We start from the raw sequence: 19206 nt of genomic DNA, 5'->3' as shown, positions 1-19206 counted from the left end.
GCACCTCTCACAGCTGATGATCTCGAAAAGTTGCATGCTGACCAAGTTGCCTTTTCGGAAATGGTATTTAGTGTACCACCTTCTCCCTTTGAGCACATCAAACTATGAAAGTTCGCAAAAGAGATTTGGGACACACTTCAAGATTTATTTGAAGGGTCAGAGAACATGAAGGATAAGCTCCTGACTTCGGTTGTCAATGAGTTCGACACTTTCACTACAACACCTGGTGAATTTGTTGACTCAGCCTCAAATTGATACCGAATTGATACCGAATTATTGTCAACAACATGACAGCTCATGGGATAGTTTGAACTCCACTTGAGTACAATCTCAAGTTCATTAATAGTCTCAGAAAGGGATGGGGAAATGTGAAATCATGTCTTCAAAGCAATGGGTCTCTGAAAAAGCTCAAACTCTATCAACTTTTTGATGAGCTTCAAGGTCATGAGTCAAATGTTGCTCAAACTCTACGTGAACTCACTGGAGGTGCTTTAGCTCTAGTTAGTTCCTATGATCCACAAACCTCAAACCCAACCATTTCAGACCCTCTCACCGCTGTTGTTCCATACATTCCTCATGTTCAACCCTCACCTCCAACCGTTCCTGTTCATACAAACTCTAACTATCAATCTATGGAAACTCTTAACCCTGATGAAATGGACTCTAAACTACGTCTTCAACAAGAGTTTGCTCTACTATCCATGAAATACAATTCTCCTTTCAACAAGCCTCACAACAATCGATGCCAAAATTCTCATCAAAATAACCGTTTTCAAGCTCCTCACCAAAATAATCATTAACCATTCAACAAACCTTCCGAAAACCCACTAGCCTACAAGCCTAATCTTCCTACTCTTAATCATACCTCGGAACCTCCACAGCTTCAGAAGTCTGAAAAACCCAAGATTGTGTGTCACAAATGTGGACATGCAAATCACTTTGCCAAAAATTGCTTAGCTGAAGTCCCACAAAAACCAAAGATCAAGGACTCAGCTTACTATGCACGCCGAGCTCAAGAACTGGCTGAAAGTGAAAATGCTTTTGTTACAACTGTATCAAGGGATGTAGAAGGGTATTGGTCGTTTGCAGATGGTAATGACGTAACCACTGGCAGAAACATGTGTCTTATGTCTTGAAAAGAATTTTAATGTGATGAAGGCTACTAGTCATTTGGGTCTGAAGGAGATGATGAAGATGCTGAACCAAACTACTGTTACATGGCTATCAACAATCCACCAGGCCGAAGCATCGTTCAACAGGTAAAATCTATGATTACTAATAATAATTTTGACTTGTCTCTTTGTGAACCATATCTAACCCGATCCAATCAGATATGAACATCATTTACAAAGCCTATGAGTCAGCCATAGAAGCCAATGAGAAGAAGGACAGTGAATTGAGTCGTCTTAGGTTATGTTTCGAGGATAAGAAGTTAAAAATAGAGTCTCTAGAACATAAGCTTGTAATGTTAAAAGATGAATGTATCATTCTTAAAGACAAATGTGAAATTACTTATTCCGAAAGAAATGTTTTGATTTCTGATAACAAACGTCTTAATGCTAAGATTGATGCCATGCACCATGCCAAAGACATTCTCGAAGCAAATGAAAGGATGACTCATAATTTTCGTCATCCTTGGTCAAAAGCTCCTGGTCTCGGAAGCGAATTTCCGAAACTAGTTATTCGTCCCTTGAAGGAGTTACAAAATCTAACTTTTATGGGAGATATTCCCAACATTAAACATTTGGGTACACCCGTTTCTCCCTTGTCACCTCTTCATGAGACTCTTGACCATTTTGCATCTTTGATTCCTGATTTTAAGCGTATAGTTGTCAAGTGTCCCGATTCCATGCAATTTCCTCCTCTGACAAACCTGGACCTGAATCAGACCTCCGAACCCAACTCTAGTACTCTAAATTCTATTGTTCAAAATCCGAACCACATCCCTCCTAACAACTACGTTGTTGAGGAAATTTTTCTGGAATCAACTGAACCAGAAACCTCAGAGTGTGTTTGGGCATCTTTAGATAGTGATGTTGATGGGTCAATCTCATGTGATTCTAAACCTCAAGTGATTTCCAAAACAAATCTAGTTCACATTAAGCTTTTGTTCAACGATTCCTCAGTAGGACAAACTTCCAAATCTTCATCTCATTCCAAAAGAAAGCCAATGTTGAATAGTAAAGATATTGTAGATCCTAAGGTAGAAGCACATAATGCTCACAAAAAGGAAGTTAAGACAAGACAAATTCAAGATTCCTTGTGAACTCCAAAAAGAGTGTATCTCAGAATTCTCATTCATCAATTCATAGTCAAAACACATTCACACCCACTAAGATCCTCAAGAGGCCTTCCAATATTTCCAGTCTTGTAGAACAAAAGAAAGTGGCCAATCCCACTCCGAAAAAGCCAAGTTTAAGCACCAAATCTGTCTGAAACAACTCTCCTCGAAAGTAGCTCCCACTATTCCTTCCAATCCTTCCAATCTTTCCAGTCTTTTAGAACAAAAGAAAGTAGCTCCCACTATTCTTGAAGTTGAATGTACGAAGAAAGCTGTTCCAAACTCTCATCTCATTAAGTATGACTATTAGATAGATGAAATAACCATGGCCTTCTGTTTGTATTCCTAAGGAATCTCAGAACAAGCCTTTTAAACCATCTGTTGTTCAAAAGTCACCACCGAAGCCTAAGACTCGTGCGATTGTCCCAAAACCTAACTCGGAGCTTAAAAACTCCACAACTCACTAACTTTTGCAGGCACTCTGTGCTTCAGAGCAAGAAACAATATGGTATATTGATAGTGCTTGCTCCATGCATATGACGGGGCAGAAGGACTTTCTACGAGATCTTAAACTTGCACCAAATGTTGGCTATGTGATGTATGTCAACAACTCCAATTCTCATATCCGAGGTTATGGCATCCTTACAAATGGAAACTTCTCCATTTCTAACGTGGCTTATGTAGCTGACTTAAAGCATAATTTGATAAGTGTGGTTCAACTCACTGATGCAAATCGTCGAGTTGAATTCTGCAAGAAACATAGCTACGTCATGTCAAAATATAGAAAGGGATGCTTGATCAAGTCTAATCGCAACAAGAACATGTATCGTCTTGATATCAACATGATCATTGGCAAGCCCCAACTCTGCTTACTCTTGATATCAACATGATCATTAGCAAGCCCCAACATGATCATCTATGTGCTGCATGTGAATGTGAAAAGCAGTCAAAGAAGGGTCATCTCGGCATCATTGAAAAATCAATCTCAGAACCATTAGAAATTCTTCACATTGATATGTTTGGACCATCAACAGTAGAGAGTTTGCATCACAAAAAATACATTCTTGTGATTGTCGATTACTTTAATAGGTTCAACTGGGTCTTCTTCCTAAGGCTCAAATCAGAAACAACCACTGAGCTCATCAACTTTATCAAAGGAATTAAAGTTCTTATCAAACTCCCTGTAAGGAGAATCCGAAGTGAAAATAGTTCATAATTCACCAATTCCACCAATTGAAAACTTCCTTACTGAGAAGGGCATCGACCACAATTTTTCTGCTCCATACACTCCTCAACAAAACGGTGTAGTCGAACAACGAAACATAACACTTGTTAAAGCTGCTCGATCCATGCTCAGCTTTGCAAATCTTCCACTATATCTTTGGGTTGAAGCTGTTTCTATAGCATGATTTACTCAGAATAAAAGTATCATCAATCGACGCCTCAACAAAACACCGTATGAAGCCATGAATGGTCGGAACCCATCTATCTCGTTTCTTCATGTTTTCGGATGCAGATGCTTCATCAAGAACAACCGTGATCAACTTACCAAGTTCCAACCTACAGCTGATGAAGCCATATTCCTTGGATACTCTACTAAATCAAAGGCTTATCGAGTTCTTAATCGGAGAACTCGTGTTATGGAAGAAATTTTTGACGTTACCTTTGATGACAATTTTGTTCAGATTTCTAGCCCAACCCACATTACAACTTACATCATGGAGTCCGATGCACCAGCGTCAGAATGTCCGAACCAACAAACAATCTTTAAAGTTGACTTTGAGACCTTATTCAGACCCTCAGAAATGGCTCTTGATTTGGAATCTCGATCAAGACAAACTACATCTGAAGCTCCGATCTCCCAAAATGTCTCCGGTCCAACTCCTAGTCTTCCTCCATTTGATTTCAAACCATTTCAACCTTCTTAGCTTGAGGGGGAGAATGGTCACTCTTCCCTAGAGTCAAATGTGGATGGATTTCAAGATGCAGCTGTTGAATTCGATTCCAATCCTATCACCATCGATGATGATGCAAACTTCTTTCAATTCCCACTTGAAGATGACGTCAACCTATCCAGTTCAGAATTTTAGAAGGGAGCATCATCCACACCTTCAAACTATTCAGGGGGGCTACACAACCCCATTTTTGATATTGGATCATCTGTCGCACCAGAACTTCCAAGGTTACATGTTTGGACCAAGGATCATCCTCCGAACCAAGTTATTGGAAACTTAAACGCTGGTGTACAAACTCGCTCTACCACAAGTGTTCAAAATGAATGTCACTTCTCAGCATTTATCTCAATGGTTGACCCCAAATCCATCAAAGAAGCACTTGAACATGTTGATTGGATTACAGCCATGCAAGAAGAATTTGACAGAAATGAAGTTTGGTCTCTTGTTCCTTCCCCTCAGAATCATCCCATTGTTGGTACTAGATGGGTGTTTCAAAATAAATTAGATGATGCAGGAGTTATCATTGAAAACAAAGCACGATTGGTAGCTAAAGGATTTATACAGATTGAAGGGCTTGACTACGATGAGACCTTTTCTCCTGTTGCACGTCTTGAAGCCATTAGAATCTTTCTTGCTTATGTTGCTCATAAAGGCTTCAAGGTTTACCAGATGGATGTCAAAAGTGCTTCTCTAAATGGTGAACTTGATACTGAATTATATCTTCAACAACCTCCCGGTTTAGTTAATCTTTCATATCCGAACTACTACTATAAACTCCGGAAAGCTGTTTATGGCATTAAGCAAGCTCCTCGCGCATGGTACGAGGCCCTCACTAACTTTCTCAAGCATTCAGGCTTTCAAAGAGGAATTCTAGATCCTACTCTATTCTGAAGTTCAAATGGAAAACATCTCATGCTAGTTCAAATTTATGTTGACGACATCATTTTCGGATCCACCGATTCTTCAATGGTTGTTGACTTTGCTAAGTTAATGGTCAGTAGATTTCAAATGAGTATGAATTGGGAATCAAGCTTCTTTCTTGGCCTCCAAGTTAAACAGACTAACAGAGGAATTTTCATTCACCAAGAGAAGTATATTTCGGAACTCCTCAAAAAGTACTTAATGGACACATGTGCCTCAGCCAAGGTACCAATAGGTTTCGGACACAAGATCTTTACGGACCCTTCAGGCATAGCAGTTGATGAAAAGAAGTATAGAGGAATGATTGGATCCTTACTCTATCTCACAGCAAGTCGTACAGACATAATGTTTTCAACATGTTTGTGTGCCAGATTTCAAGTCAATCCAAAGATGTCTCATCTTTTGGCTGTTAAGAAAATATTCCAATATCTCAAAGGTACAAAGAATCTTGGAATCTGGTACCTAACAAATGAGAGTTTCCTACTTCAAGCATATTCATATTCAAACTATGGTGGTCTGCAATTGGACAGAAAAAGCACATCTGGTGGCTGTCAATTTTTAGGTGGTCGATTGGTTAGTTGGTCATCCCAGAAGCATAACTGCATTGCACTTTCTACAACCGAAGCAGGATACATTGTTGTTGCCAGCTGTACCTCTCAAGTTCTCTGGATGAATCTCAAATTTTGGATTATGGTTACCGCTTTCAACGTATTCTGATCTATTGTGATTCTAAAAGTGCCTTTGTGATTTCGCACAATCCAATTCAGCACTCCATGACAAAGCACATTGACATACGGTACCATTTCATAAAAGATCATGTATTAAATGCCAACATTGAACTCATTTTTGTTCCATCTGATGATGAAATTGGTGATGTCGTTGCTAAGGCATTAGACGAAACCAAGTTCAATGGTTTTCTGAACAAAATGGGTATGATGATGCCTGATCCTCATTTCTATAAAGAGACATGCACTCTCCGATCGAAACATCAGAAAGAAAATTAGTTCCGAATTCTAAATTATTTTTCATCTCAGAACTATTTTTTCTCGGAATACATAGGATCATTTTACTTGTCTTTGTTTCTAACCACCAATTGAGTTTTAAGTTGTACAATTCATCTTATCATATGAAGTCCATAATCCATATAGTTACAATGGTACATATTTCACCTCGGAACTTACTTCATAATGTCATCCCATAATTCAAATCTGGAAAGGTATTGTATTCTTAACTTCGGAAAATTTTCAAATATCACTCTGGAAAATCCCCAAAACTTTGCTCCGTAAATATTTTTCAAATTTTCATTCCGGACATCTTTCTCAAACCTTATTCCGACATCTAATGAAATCTTTCTCTCTGGAATCTTTTAAATATTTTGTCTCCGAAATTTTAAAAATAACTCCGGATCTTTTTAAGCTCATATGCTTCATTCCGAAACAAATCACATACTTTCATCCCGAACTTCTCATTTGATGCAAACCATTTTTTTAAACTTCTGAAACACCATTGTTTTGGAATCAAACATTGTGAAGTCCAAAGGTTTATAAGGTGAAACATTTTCCAAACGGTTGCTTTTGTCGATACCTATCCTTTCTCCTCGAAATCCGCCCCAAGATTGCACGTCTCCTAAAAGAAAACATCCCATCACTCAAACTACGGTTCCTAATTTTTTCCTTGAGCCTATAAGAACTTTTTTCATCACAGGTCAGCCCACCCTAAAAATAGCAAAATATTAAATGTGACCCATTTCCAATTCCAGATTTCATCATTACCTTTCTCAACCCGACCCTTTTTCATCACCTATATAAACTTTCTTAAACCCTTCATTACCTTTTTACGCTCTCAAAACCCCCGACTCATCTCCTTAAAACATTCAAACTGTTTTTCAAGGACACTACTCAGGTGTTCTCTCTCAATCACAATGACTACGATGAATCTATTCGAGTGATGATCGAGTTAATCGCTCATCATCCAATTGTAGTGCTCCTATCAAAGGTTTCAGACCCTCCCATTCCTCTTTCTCTACTGCACTTAGCCTTCGATCGCATTAAGATTGAAGATAGAGTTCTGGAAACACACATTATTGGAGATCGAATTGTACCCATTCATAAATCAACATTCTTGAAGGTAATTGGGGTTGCATAAAACCCACCAAACTTTACTGTTCAAGAACCCACGACTGAAGAGTTTCAGTTGTTTCTGAATCATATTCCGTATAGCGAAGAATACAAAACCAAAAACTTCAAGAAATCTACAATATCAGGGTTATGGACAGTCTTGATGCACTTCATTGTTCGAGGTTTATCGGGCAAGCATGGCGGTACAGACTCACTGATCAAGGATTGTCTATAGCATCTACTTCGGAAGAAAAAATGCAGTTGATTTTTCCGAAGTGTTATGGCAAGACTTTTGGAAGTTTTCCATCAACCGTAAGCCACACGAGATCTCTAGCCCTAGCTTTTGGGCTCTTACTATTCAACATCTCTACAAGGAACGCCAAGAACCCATTCATTTCAATGTCATTCCGGAAGAGGTATTTCTCTCATTTAAAACTCTCAAGTCCTATCGCCTTCCGGACCAAATGTCGTTCGAACCTGTTAGACGTTTACCGGAACACATGTTGGCCCTTATTCCGTCTGAATCCATTTACTTGAAACAACACTTAGAGACTTCAATTGTGTATTTCCCTACACAATCTACCCATGTCTCTGTTGATCCCATTTCGGACGAGGGCAAATCAGTTCCTTTCGGAGGCAAGAAAAAGAAGTCCGCTAAAAGAAAGACTTCTCCCTCAAAGCCAAAAGCCAAAAAGAGATCCAAATTCAAACTCTCCTCTCAACAGGAAGGATTCAAGGACATTCAGGCTGACTCTGGCCATCCTTCTACACCACCTACCGCCTCTTCCGAGGTACCCCTCGGAGTTTCAAAATCACCCGCACATACTCACTAGGAGTCTCCTAATAATCCACCCTCACCTTCCCAAAAAGGTGATGCTTGTGTTGAAAAAAGTTCCTTGCCCCTTGGAACAAACCCACATGTCACTTTTGATATCCCAATTTCTTCCACACACGCACGGTCCGGAACCCCTGTTTCGAAGCCCAAGCATTCCAAAGCGGGAGATGTTCCTCCTACTTCGGATGCCTCAACTGGTCTGATACCCGGAAGGAGTACAAGACGACCAGGCGTTGACGACCTACTATGAGAAGATTTTGTTGACAGGGCCAAATCTTGACATTCGGAACTCACAAGATCCCAAGTGGAAGCAACCCTCATCTCCATGAGGAATAGCGAAATCCAAAGAAATATGCCCTTCGTCGTCCCTACTGATGACGTAACTGACTTGGAATTTGCTTCTAGAGAAACTACCACAAATCCACTTCATAATGTCATGCATTCTGATGCCGATAAAGAACTATCTGATGAAGTTTTGTTTAACGATGAAGGAGCCTCAATCGTTGCTCCCAAGATGTTTTCGTCATTTCCATTTCCTTCAAAGCCTTCCTCATCTAGGCCAGATTTGGATTTCGAACTTTCCTCCTCTTCTTCAGAACCTGCTGATAAACAACACAATCTGGAGGATCATGTCCAAACCACTCTTAAGGGTGAAACTAAGTCCACTCCCAAGAACATCAATGTTGTTTCCACTCCTCCTAACTCTCCTCAACCGCAACCTAATCAAGAAGCTGAAAAGAACAAGTCTCGGGCTTCCACTTCGGACACCATATCTTCCGCATGAAACTACGTTGATCTGTTTGCCCTCCTTGAAATTCGAGACTCTGTTTCCCATACAATGAAGCAGGTGAACGCAATCGAAGCTTCAGTGGCGGAACTCAACACAAGACTTGATGTCAAGGTTTCCAGACTGGATTCGAAGCTATATGCAATCCTCAATTCCTTGTCAGCAACCAACACTTCCAGATCCACCACTGCGGAATGAGAAGCCCAACTGGATCAACTCATTTCCTTAAGGCTCAACCACAGCATTGAGGAAGTTGAAAAGAAATATGACGAAAGTGTTGATCACTACCTTGACACCATCACCAAGATGTTAAAGGTTCATGACGATATGCTCAATGCTTCCAACAAACTGATTAAGAAAACTCATATTCATCAAGAGAAGCAGATCCAGCGCTTGGAGAAGGAGATCTGGAAGAAAGATGAGATGAATCTCATAATGCAATAGGTCCTAATCAAGCTTCTGAGAGCTTGTTGGAACATTGTGGATGTTCCCAATAACAATTTTGATGAGATGATCTCCATTCTCTCCCAACTGTTCGATCACCTCAAAGCTCAAGCTCCCATTGCTGGACTACGATGCTCTCACTCTTCAGCTCAACACTAGTTTTCAAAAGGTGTTTGATAAATTTTTGGACCTGAAGGAGTTTTCTTTTCTTGCACTAGTTGCTGGCACATCCGCTGCAAGAGAGGGGGAAGGACCAAGTAACAAATCTCACCAATGGAAAGTTGTCTCGGAGTTTAGACTCCTAGATGAATCTGATGACTCATTACAAATACTTTCAGGTTCCCTTGGTGATGACAATGACAACAATGATGATGATAGTGAAGATGAAGATGTGTTTGTAACAAATGGAGTGTTAGCCTTGGAAGCTCCAAGGAAGTTCCATGCCAAGATCCTTACGAAGGAAGAACGAAGAATATGGTCAGCAATATCATGGTCCTCCACTGTGGCTGAAGTCCTTCACAAAAGCATTGAAATGGCTAAGGCCAAAAGTGAACTGACTATTGATTCCTTCCGAGCCACTACCTCGATGTTGCCTCCTATTCCGGCTCCAAAAATTGCTCTAATCGACGAAGGCTCTCCACTCCGGAAGCCAGATGACATTCTGGAAGATCCTCTGCCTTCCTCTCCTCAAAAGTTTACAATCGATGAAAATATGCAACACAGCCTCTCCACTCTTCAGAAGCAACAAGACAAGGGTAAGAATACCATCACTGAAATCCATCAAGCTCATTACTCTGGACCTCCACCAAAGCCAAAATCAGGCTGGTGTTAAGAAGAGATCCTTCAAGCCCTTGAAGAGAGCATCCATGTCTAATATTTTAAGGATGACAATCCCCATCCGATGCTAGGGATCTCTACACTCTACTGAGAAGGAATCCTAAAGGATGACGACATAGTGCCTTTTATGTACTATGATATCCCCAATAATGATTCGGAACAACTTGGTCTTCCTCTTTCTCCCTTCAGCAAGTTCTACAATAAATTTGCTACTCCCCATCTGTAGGATGATCCTCAAATGATCATCCGGACTGAACGTGAAAGACTGAAGACCTTTTATGCCAAGAACGCACTTCCTCTCAAAGAAGTTTGGTCTTAGAAAAGGATCACTAAGATTTCCGGATTCGGAAGAAAAATTCTGACAAAGTTTGAAATCAATTTCATTCTATTCTGGTTTCACGTCTTTCGGAACAAACCAACCTGGAAGACCATTACTGATGCCGATTTACCTGCTCTTAATCAAAATGATATCTTGACTATTTTTGCTCACTTCTGAAGCATTCAGTCAGATGATCGCAATATGGGAGCTTACCATGCTACCCTAAGCTTTCTTAAGGATTACGTTGTTGAGTTCTGTAGATACGACTATGAACTGGCCCATCTGTTCAGAACATATAAATATCTGGCCAAAATCGACTTCAAACTGCCTGAAGCTGAAATCCTGGAAAAAGGACCTATCGATGAACCGGTGTTAGGCTTTGTCTACCTTCAAAGAAAAAGAAATCAGAAGTACTTCTTCCGAGTTCAAGACAAGCACCTGGTTTCCACTAAGGCTCTTCAGAAGTTCATCAGTCGAGCATCCAATGCCGAAGCTCCAGAGCATGTGAAGACGAAGTTCAGAAGCCAGCTTCAATGGTACATTGCTGTTAGAGATTAGTTGTACTTGGCATACGTTTTTATCAAGGAAGATTCAAGCTAAACTTACCAGATTGCTAAGTTCACTTAGGGATTTGCGCCATGGTTGCGGTGACCGCAGTTGATACAGCTACTTGAAATGCAGCTGAGTTGATTTATGGTGGGGTTGGCCCAGGGTTTCCACGGGTTGGTCGTTGAGGCATCTTTTTGTCATGGAATGGAAAGATGTTGAGTGCCTATGATTTTTGTGAGTTTGTGGTCCTATATACTAGGTGTATTGCATGTACTTAAGTAGTTTCACATGTTAACATAAAATCATGGGTACATAACACATAACAAATAACAACATCACAATAAAACACATATATTTTTCTACTAATAATATCTGTACTTTGATACATGAAAATTTGCTCCAAAGAGCATACATAAGGGGTGCAAGTTCGGCAGTGTAACGACTCTATCAGTAGTGTAATCACTTAATCATGGAGTAGGTAGTACATAGCAAGGATCATATAACATAATACTGATGAAAGACATGGCTAGTTCCTCGTACGGTGAGATCCATATAGCAAGTAGTAGAGCAAGTCCTATCAGTAGAGATGACGACGACACTCACTCGTCGAGCTGACGTATCAGGAGTTTAGCCAGTTCATCCGCCTTTTAGGTGATTACCTCTACCCTTTGCTCGGATCGTACAGCCCTTGCCTCGGCCATAATAAGTTGAAGCTTGAGGCTAATATTGCCTCCTCGAGAGAGCGTAGATAGTTTGTATCAACCCTTTGAACCGTGCGGGGATCTGACGGGGCTTTCGAGAGGTGGGGTTCACTACGTGCCTCCTTTACGCCCTTCTCTTCATCTAACTCCTGGTCAGACTCGTCATATTCAAAATCAATTATTACATATCCGTCCTGTTCCACTTCAGGTCCAACGTCATGTGCTCCCCCCTGATCTCCTTCGGGCTCGTCCTCGATCATCCTGTGGGCCACTAAGACCAGATGAAACTGAATGCCATGGTGCTCCCCTTCCTTAGTGACTGAGAGGAAGTATATGAATAAACTATTATTACTCCTAAGATGTTTTAATTATTGTATAAATTGATTTGATGTTCTCTTCTTGGTAATAAAGGGGTATTTTTTTGGTTTACCGACCATCGCGATTTCCTCAGGGCATGTGATAGTTGTATTTCGGAGGAAATGTAGTTGATCAGACTACATTCACCCCTTAATACAACCATGGACAGTCCCGACTTAACCGAGATGCCAGTATCATCTTATTTGACTTGGTATTACATTCTTTTTCCTATATCGTACAAGTAGAGGTGTTTTATCGTTGTGTCTTATTTGTTTTGTTCAAAGTTGTTTTAGTCCCTCTTTGGTTTATAGTTGCATATGAATGTGTGGTTAGATATGCCAGTTCACTATAACAGAGCTCTGATACCAACCTGTCACACCCCCGAACCAAACAGCGGAAATGTCAGAGGGCTCGCGTGACTCAAATTGAATATCATCACAATGAATATACATGAAACATAACATAAACTTCACCATGCATTAATACATTACAGCTGGCATTGTTCACATCAAGTACATTGTTTAAACACTACATATCCATAACATAAAATTATTTGAAAATTTTCAAAAGCATAGCACCCTAACATACTTGGTATTACTCCTCAGCTTACCCTGTTACCTGAGAATACAAGTTATTTTGAAAAACGTCAACATATGGAATGTTGGTGAGTTCATAAGCAGGGTTGTTTTGAAAATGTTTTGTGTAGTTTGTTAAACCCAGAAAATCCGATATTTTCTGAAACGACAATTGTTTATACCAAAGTGTGAAGATCCATAGGTTTATGCATGAATGATTTCAAAACGTGTATAATTGAGAAGTTTTGCATTATAGTTATTGAAAGGTACAAGTGAATGGTGTTGATTTCCTCGAAAAACCCGATGTTTTCCGATCATATAATATAATATAATTGTTTCGAATTGTTATACCCTCACAACGAATGATTTTTGGTTTTCCTTGATTACTCGGATAGTATTGAATTTATTTATGTGACTCGTTATAACCAAGCATGATAATGACTAGTTCGTTTGTCTGGGCATTCTAGCGAACGTTGGAATTGATCTTAAGATTTTGTCACCCTAGATTGGCCGAGTCTAACTGTAGCGAACAGTTGAGGTGTGGGGGAGTCACCCCCATATAGATCTATACACAACCTCTTACTCTCCCTCCAGGAGACTTTGATTATAACTACAAACTACAAACGACCCATAAAGGTGCCGCCCGTTATTACTCACTAAATCCAAATTGAATTTGATTACCATTGATTAACGACCTGTATTTGTTTACTGAATTGAAGGTAAGCCTAACAAACGATGAGAATAGGATTACAAAGTCCTGCTAATTACGTGTATTATTTAAGGTTGTTGGGTATACGAAGGACACGTTGGCCCATTTCGCATTTGATTTATTTGGACCTTACAAACAGTGCTAATGGGCCACTGAGGCCCAATAGCACTTGAAAGCCATTGAGGGTCCCTTAAACATGTAATTGGGTCACAGGAGGCCCAATATACGTTTATTTTTATCGTTGGGCTCAAAAGTTATGTTAATGGGTCACGAAGGCCCAATATGCATGATTTGAGACTTTCAAGCCCAAAGATTTGAATATTTACTTGTTTTAGGTATAGTATAATTGTTGGAAAGTTTAATTGAACGATTGTTAATTTCGTATCGGCACGAGGCCGGTCGATTGTTTATAACGATATTTGGAATTTTACGTATATTCATCTTTCTATTTTTATGAGTTGTAGGTTAGTATTTTTGACTCAAATATCTTAATAATAAAATAATTGGTTCAAAATATTGGTTTGACCTTTTCGGCCCTTCTTTAATAAAAATGATAATTTTAGTCCCTTATTTAAAATAAAAATAAAAAAATAAAAAAAATAAAAAAAAAACATTTTAGGCCCTTGAACCATTTTCTTTACATTTTTGACTCATAGACTTGTTTAAGAGAAGTTTTTAGTTCAAAATTTACTCTTTGACAGTTTCAGCCCCTCCAGTAAAGAGTTTTTCAGTTAAAGTCCATACTTTTTGCAACTTTTAAAATTTTGGCCCAAAATCCAAAAAGTTTACATTTTTTATCCTTGTTTGGAAAAAAAAAACAAAAATAATTTTAACCCCTGAATTAGTTTTGTTTACCCTTTTACCCCCTGTTTTGAGAAGTTTACCATTTCAATCCCCTGAAAATTATGTTTTTCGCAATTTTTGGCTCAATGGGCCGAAAAGCCCAAAAATTGGCCCATTAAGCTACAAATTACATTTCTAGCCCTTTAAAGAGTATGATATTCATAAAAACATTTATTTTTACTATTTTGACTCTTTTAGTCCTTAAGAAAACCGTGAATGACAACTTTCAACTCAACGTTTATTTATTTGACAAATTAAGCCCAAAAATGAGTTTTATGTTGCAATATGTTTATTATCACCTTAGAGGGTAATTTTTCTTGAATTGTTTAGTGTAATATATCTTGGATCATGTTTATCTTCCTCCTAGAGCCATAGATCTCAAGGTTTCTTTCCTTTTTGTTAAATATTTACCACATAAACACATGAAATCACACATAACATACACATACACATAGATCTACACATTTTACTTGTATTCTCCCCCATAAAAATTGTGAAAACCGAAAAGAGACGGGTATGAACTCACATTTTCTTGTTGTTTTCGATTTGAAGAAGAAAGGGAAGTGTTTGATGTTATTTTTCGGCCCTAGCAAGCTTTCTTGGTTTGATTTTGAACTTAAGAAGCTTCTAAGGAGTAGATCATGAAAATTGTGTCAGTTAGGAAGAAGTTTTGATGAAATAAAGAGACTAGGTCATGGATTCAAACAAAAGCTTACCAATGATGGTGATTCTTATGGAATAACCTCTTGAATTGCTCTAGATCTCAAAAAAAATTTATGGAGAAGTGAAGAAGTTGTTGTGAGTTCTTGAGAGAAGCTTAAGTGAATTGTGTGTGTGTTTTTTCCTTTTGGCCGAGAAATAAGAAGAAGAAAAGGAGAAGAGAGAGAGGTGAAAGGACGGGTGTATGGAAGTATGTGATGGTGCATGGAAATCCCCTAGGTAATAAGGAGGTGGCTAATCCTCCTTAATCCCCTAATTTCTCTTTTTTTTCTTTCTACTTGGGCCGAGAGAGGGAGAAGAAAGAGAAGAGTTTGGGCCTTTGTGTTCTTGGGTCCATATTATGGGCCCATTTTGACGATTTTCAGCCCATTTGGTCTTTAGAGATGGTTTACAGCCCAATATTCATCAAAGTATGAGTTTTATGGCCCATTAGGGCTAATTAGATTTGTTATGGCCCAATAAGGCCCATTAAAGATAACTAGTCCATTCTAGGCTTATGAGGCCCAAAATGTTATGTTTCACGCAAATCGGTCCAATTAGGGCCCATTTAAGAGTTCTAAGCCCAAAATAGTCAAATTGGAGGCTTATTGGTCCATTAGGCCCAATAAGAAAATCATTGTCCAAAATGGACTTAAACCGGGATTTTTAGGGTTTCCAACTTTTGTTGACTATTTGAATGTTTGTTTAGGGTATTTGATGGAATTTTGTTGTAATTGAATAAACACCATACATGTTTTCAAGTTTTAGCTACAATTCCATTCTTTGATAAGTGTTTACAACGTATCAGAATTCCTAGTTGTGATAGCTAAATAAGCTGACCATTAAAAATAAATATCCTCTACCCCGAATAGACGGTCTCTTTGATCAGTTGCAATGATCCAGTTACTTCTCTAAGATCAACTTGAGATAAGGATATCATCAACTCCGAGTCATGGAAGAGGACATTCCAAAGATTGCTTTCAGAACATGCTACGATCATTACGAGTTCTTGGTCATGCCTTTCATACAAACCAATGCCCCGACAGTCTTTATGGATCTTATGAATTGGGTGTGTAAACCTTACTTGGATAGATTCGTGATTCTATTCATCGACAAAATTCGGGTATACTTACGAACCAAAGAAGAGCATGGACAACACCTTCGAGTAATCCTAGAGCTGTTAAGGAAACAAAAGTTGTACGCCAAAATTTCTAAGTGCGAACTTTGATTAAGAGAAGTACACTTTCTTGGGCATGTGGTAAGTAGTAGAGGAATTCATGTCGACCCATCCAATATAGAAGCAATTCAGAATTCGGAAGTGCCCAAGATGCCAACGAAAGTGCGTCAATTTCTAGGACTTGTCGGCTACTATCAGAGATCTATAGAGAATTTCTCTCGTATAGCCAAACCCCGCACAATGTTAACCCAAAAGGAAGTAGAATTCAGTTGGGAAGACAGGCATGAAGCAGCTTTCCAAAAGCTGAAAAGACATGTTGTGTAGTGCACTGATACTATCTCTTCCAAAAGGAAATGATGACTTCGTAGTATACTACGATGCGTCTCACCAAGGAATGGGATGCATATTAATTCAGAGGTAGAAAGTCATAGCCTATGCATCAATACAACTTAAGGTGCATGAGAACAACTACACCACCCACGACATAGAGTTGGGATCAGAGTTTTTGCCCTGAAGATCTAGCGTCATTACCTCTATGGAACAAAGTGTGTGGTATACACGGATCACAAGAGTCTGCAGCACATCTTCGATATGAAGGAACTCAATATGAGGCAAAGAAGATGGTTAGATTTGTTGAACGACTATGAATGTGAGATTCGCTACCACCCAGGAAAGGCTAATGTCGTAGTCGGTGCTTTGAGACCGTAAGGAACGAGTGAAACCTTGTAGAGTGAAAGCCCTTATAATGATTGTTTAGTCAAATCTAACCTCCCAGATTAGAAGTGCTCAACTTGAGGCTTTAACGGAAGGAAATGTTAGATAAGAAAGCCTCAGAGGTATGGAAAGACAACTAGAAGTAATGGATGATGGAACAAGATATTTCATGAACCGAGTATAGGTTCCGAAATATGGAGGAGTCTAGGAACTAGTCTTAGATGAAGCTCATAAGACTTGGTATTCCATTCATCCAGGAGCAGAAAAGATGTATCTAGACCTGAAGGCCCATTATTGGTGGCCGAACATGAAGGCTGAAATTGCGACCTACGTCAGCAAGTGCCTAACATGTTCGAAGGTTAAAGCAGAACATCAACGACCCTCGGGATTACTACAACAACTAGATATTCCCGAGTGGAAGTGGGAGCAGATTGCAATGGAATTTGTCACCAAGTTCCCAAAGACTACAGCATGTTATGACACAATATGGGTAGTTTTCGATAGGTTAACCAAGTCTGCCCACTTCATACCGACAAAAGAGACGAACAAGATGGAGAAACTAACCAGAACGTACCTTAAAGAGATTTTCAGATTACATGGGGTACCCTTATCCATTATCTATAACAGAGATAGTAGGTTTACCTCTCGTTTCTGGAGGATCTTGCAGAAATCCCTTGGTACGCGCCTAGATATGAGTACAACTTATCATCCGCAAACCGATGGTCAAAGAGAAATGACCATTCAGACATTGGAAGACATGTTCAGAGCATGTGTTATAGATTTTAGGAATGCATGGGATACTCACCTACCCATGGTTGAGTTTTCATACAACAATAGCTACCACACAAGCATAAAAGTAGAGTCGTTTGATGCACTATATGGGTAGAAATGTCATTCTCCCATTTTTTTAGACGGAAGTTGGAGTCACCCAACTAGCCAAGAAGTTAGCAGGGGATACCTTACGAATAGGACCAAAGATCATCCACGAGACGATAGAGAAGATAGTGCATATAAGAGAACGCATGAAGGCAACACGTGGTCGACAAAAGAGCTACACTAATATAAGGCCTAAACCCCTAGAATTCCAAGTGGGAGACAGGGTGATGTTCAAAGTATTTCCTTGGAAAGGAGTTATAAGATTTAGAAGGTGAGGTAAAATAAACCCAAGTTACATAGGACCACTCGAGATCCTTGAAAGGATAGGTGTAGTTGCGCATCGACTCATATTACCTCTAGAACTTAATAACATGCATGATGTCTTTCACATGTCAAATCTTAAGAAATGACTTTATGACGATACGCTTGTCATTCCACTTGATGAAACTCATGTTCACCCTAAGCTAAACTTCATCGCAAAACCTGTCGAAATAATGGATAGAGAGGTCAAACAACTCAAGCAGAGTTGGATTCTCGTAGTTAAGGTACGATTGAACTCTAAGAAATGATCATAGTATACATGGGAAAGAGAAGAACAAATGAAGAACATGTACCCTCACTTTTCTAAAAATAAATCCATCAACAAGGTAAAATTTCAGGACGAAATTTCCTAAACAGGGGGAGACTGTGACAACCTTGAGAAACTCCGTCACTAGTCACCATTAGGAAATAATTGGAAACTAAATGTAATAGAAAGCATTGTAATATTCAATCTTTAAGATAATAAGAATCAAATATGTTGTTACATTTATTTGCTAAAAATCGTCCATTAAGCTCTAAATATTAGCGATCAAAAAGTTGTGACATTTTTTGATTCGGTTAACATACTTGGATAGTATTCATTAACATGATCTCAAGGATATAAGATTCGTAAAAATCCGAATCTGAAGGAGAGAGTTATCGTTTTATAAAAATAGAAATCAACCACATAGTTAAAATTAATTACATCGAAACAGTACTTAGAGATTGGTTGAGTTTTCACTAAATGTGCAAAAAGGAGTTTCGTAGTACTCCTCGAGATATAAACTTTAGGAAAAAGTTTTTCGAAAATGGGATCCGTATAAGTAAGTTATGATTTTTATAAAATCATTAATTCTTACCCCCGTTCGGCTCGAAAATGAAAGTCAAAACTGGCCAAAACAACAAAAAGTAAAATTGTAGTACCTGTTGAGATCATTAGTCATCACATAGATATAGAGAGGGTCTAGATTGGACCACATACAACCCTAATGACTTGGATCTAAGTTTTCTCTAATTATACATGCAATTTCATATTATCCAAAGCCTATATCCTAGCTAGCATGCAATTGGAGATATACAATATAAAACTAGTTAGATGAATACCTCTTTTATGTAGCTTGTAGAACTTGGTCTTTCAAGAGCTTAGCACCTCAAGTGTGATGCCTCAAATAAGTCACAAACACCAAAAGCAAATGGAGGATAATGAGAG

At 39.0% G+C, this 19206-nt stretch overlaps 1 protein-coding gene across 1 annotated transcript; it reads left to right on the top strand.

Moving 5' to 3' along the window:
* Nucleotides 1-5202: 5202 nt before the first annotated feature.
* Nucleotides 5203-5874, top strand: LOC145095885 (secreted RxLR effector protein 161-like). Its single transcript, XM_079033699.1, has one exon. It carries the CDS (start codon nt 5203-5205, stop codon nt 5872-5874), a length of 672 nt encoding a protein of 223 aa, XP_078889825.1.
* Nucleotides 5875-19206: the final 13332 nt, after the last annotated feature.

Source organism: Lactuca serriola, chromosome 3, assembly GCF_051521515.1.
Source record: "Lactuca serriola cultivar US96UC23 chromosome 3, Lser_US96UC23_V15, whole genome shotgun sequence".
NCBI lineage: Eukaryota > Viridiplantae > Streptophyta > Magnoliopsida > Asterales > Asteraceae > Lactuca > Lactuca serriola.
Note: the sequence above shows the minus strand (reverse complement) of the source record. Positions and strands in the feature narration are given on the sequence as shown.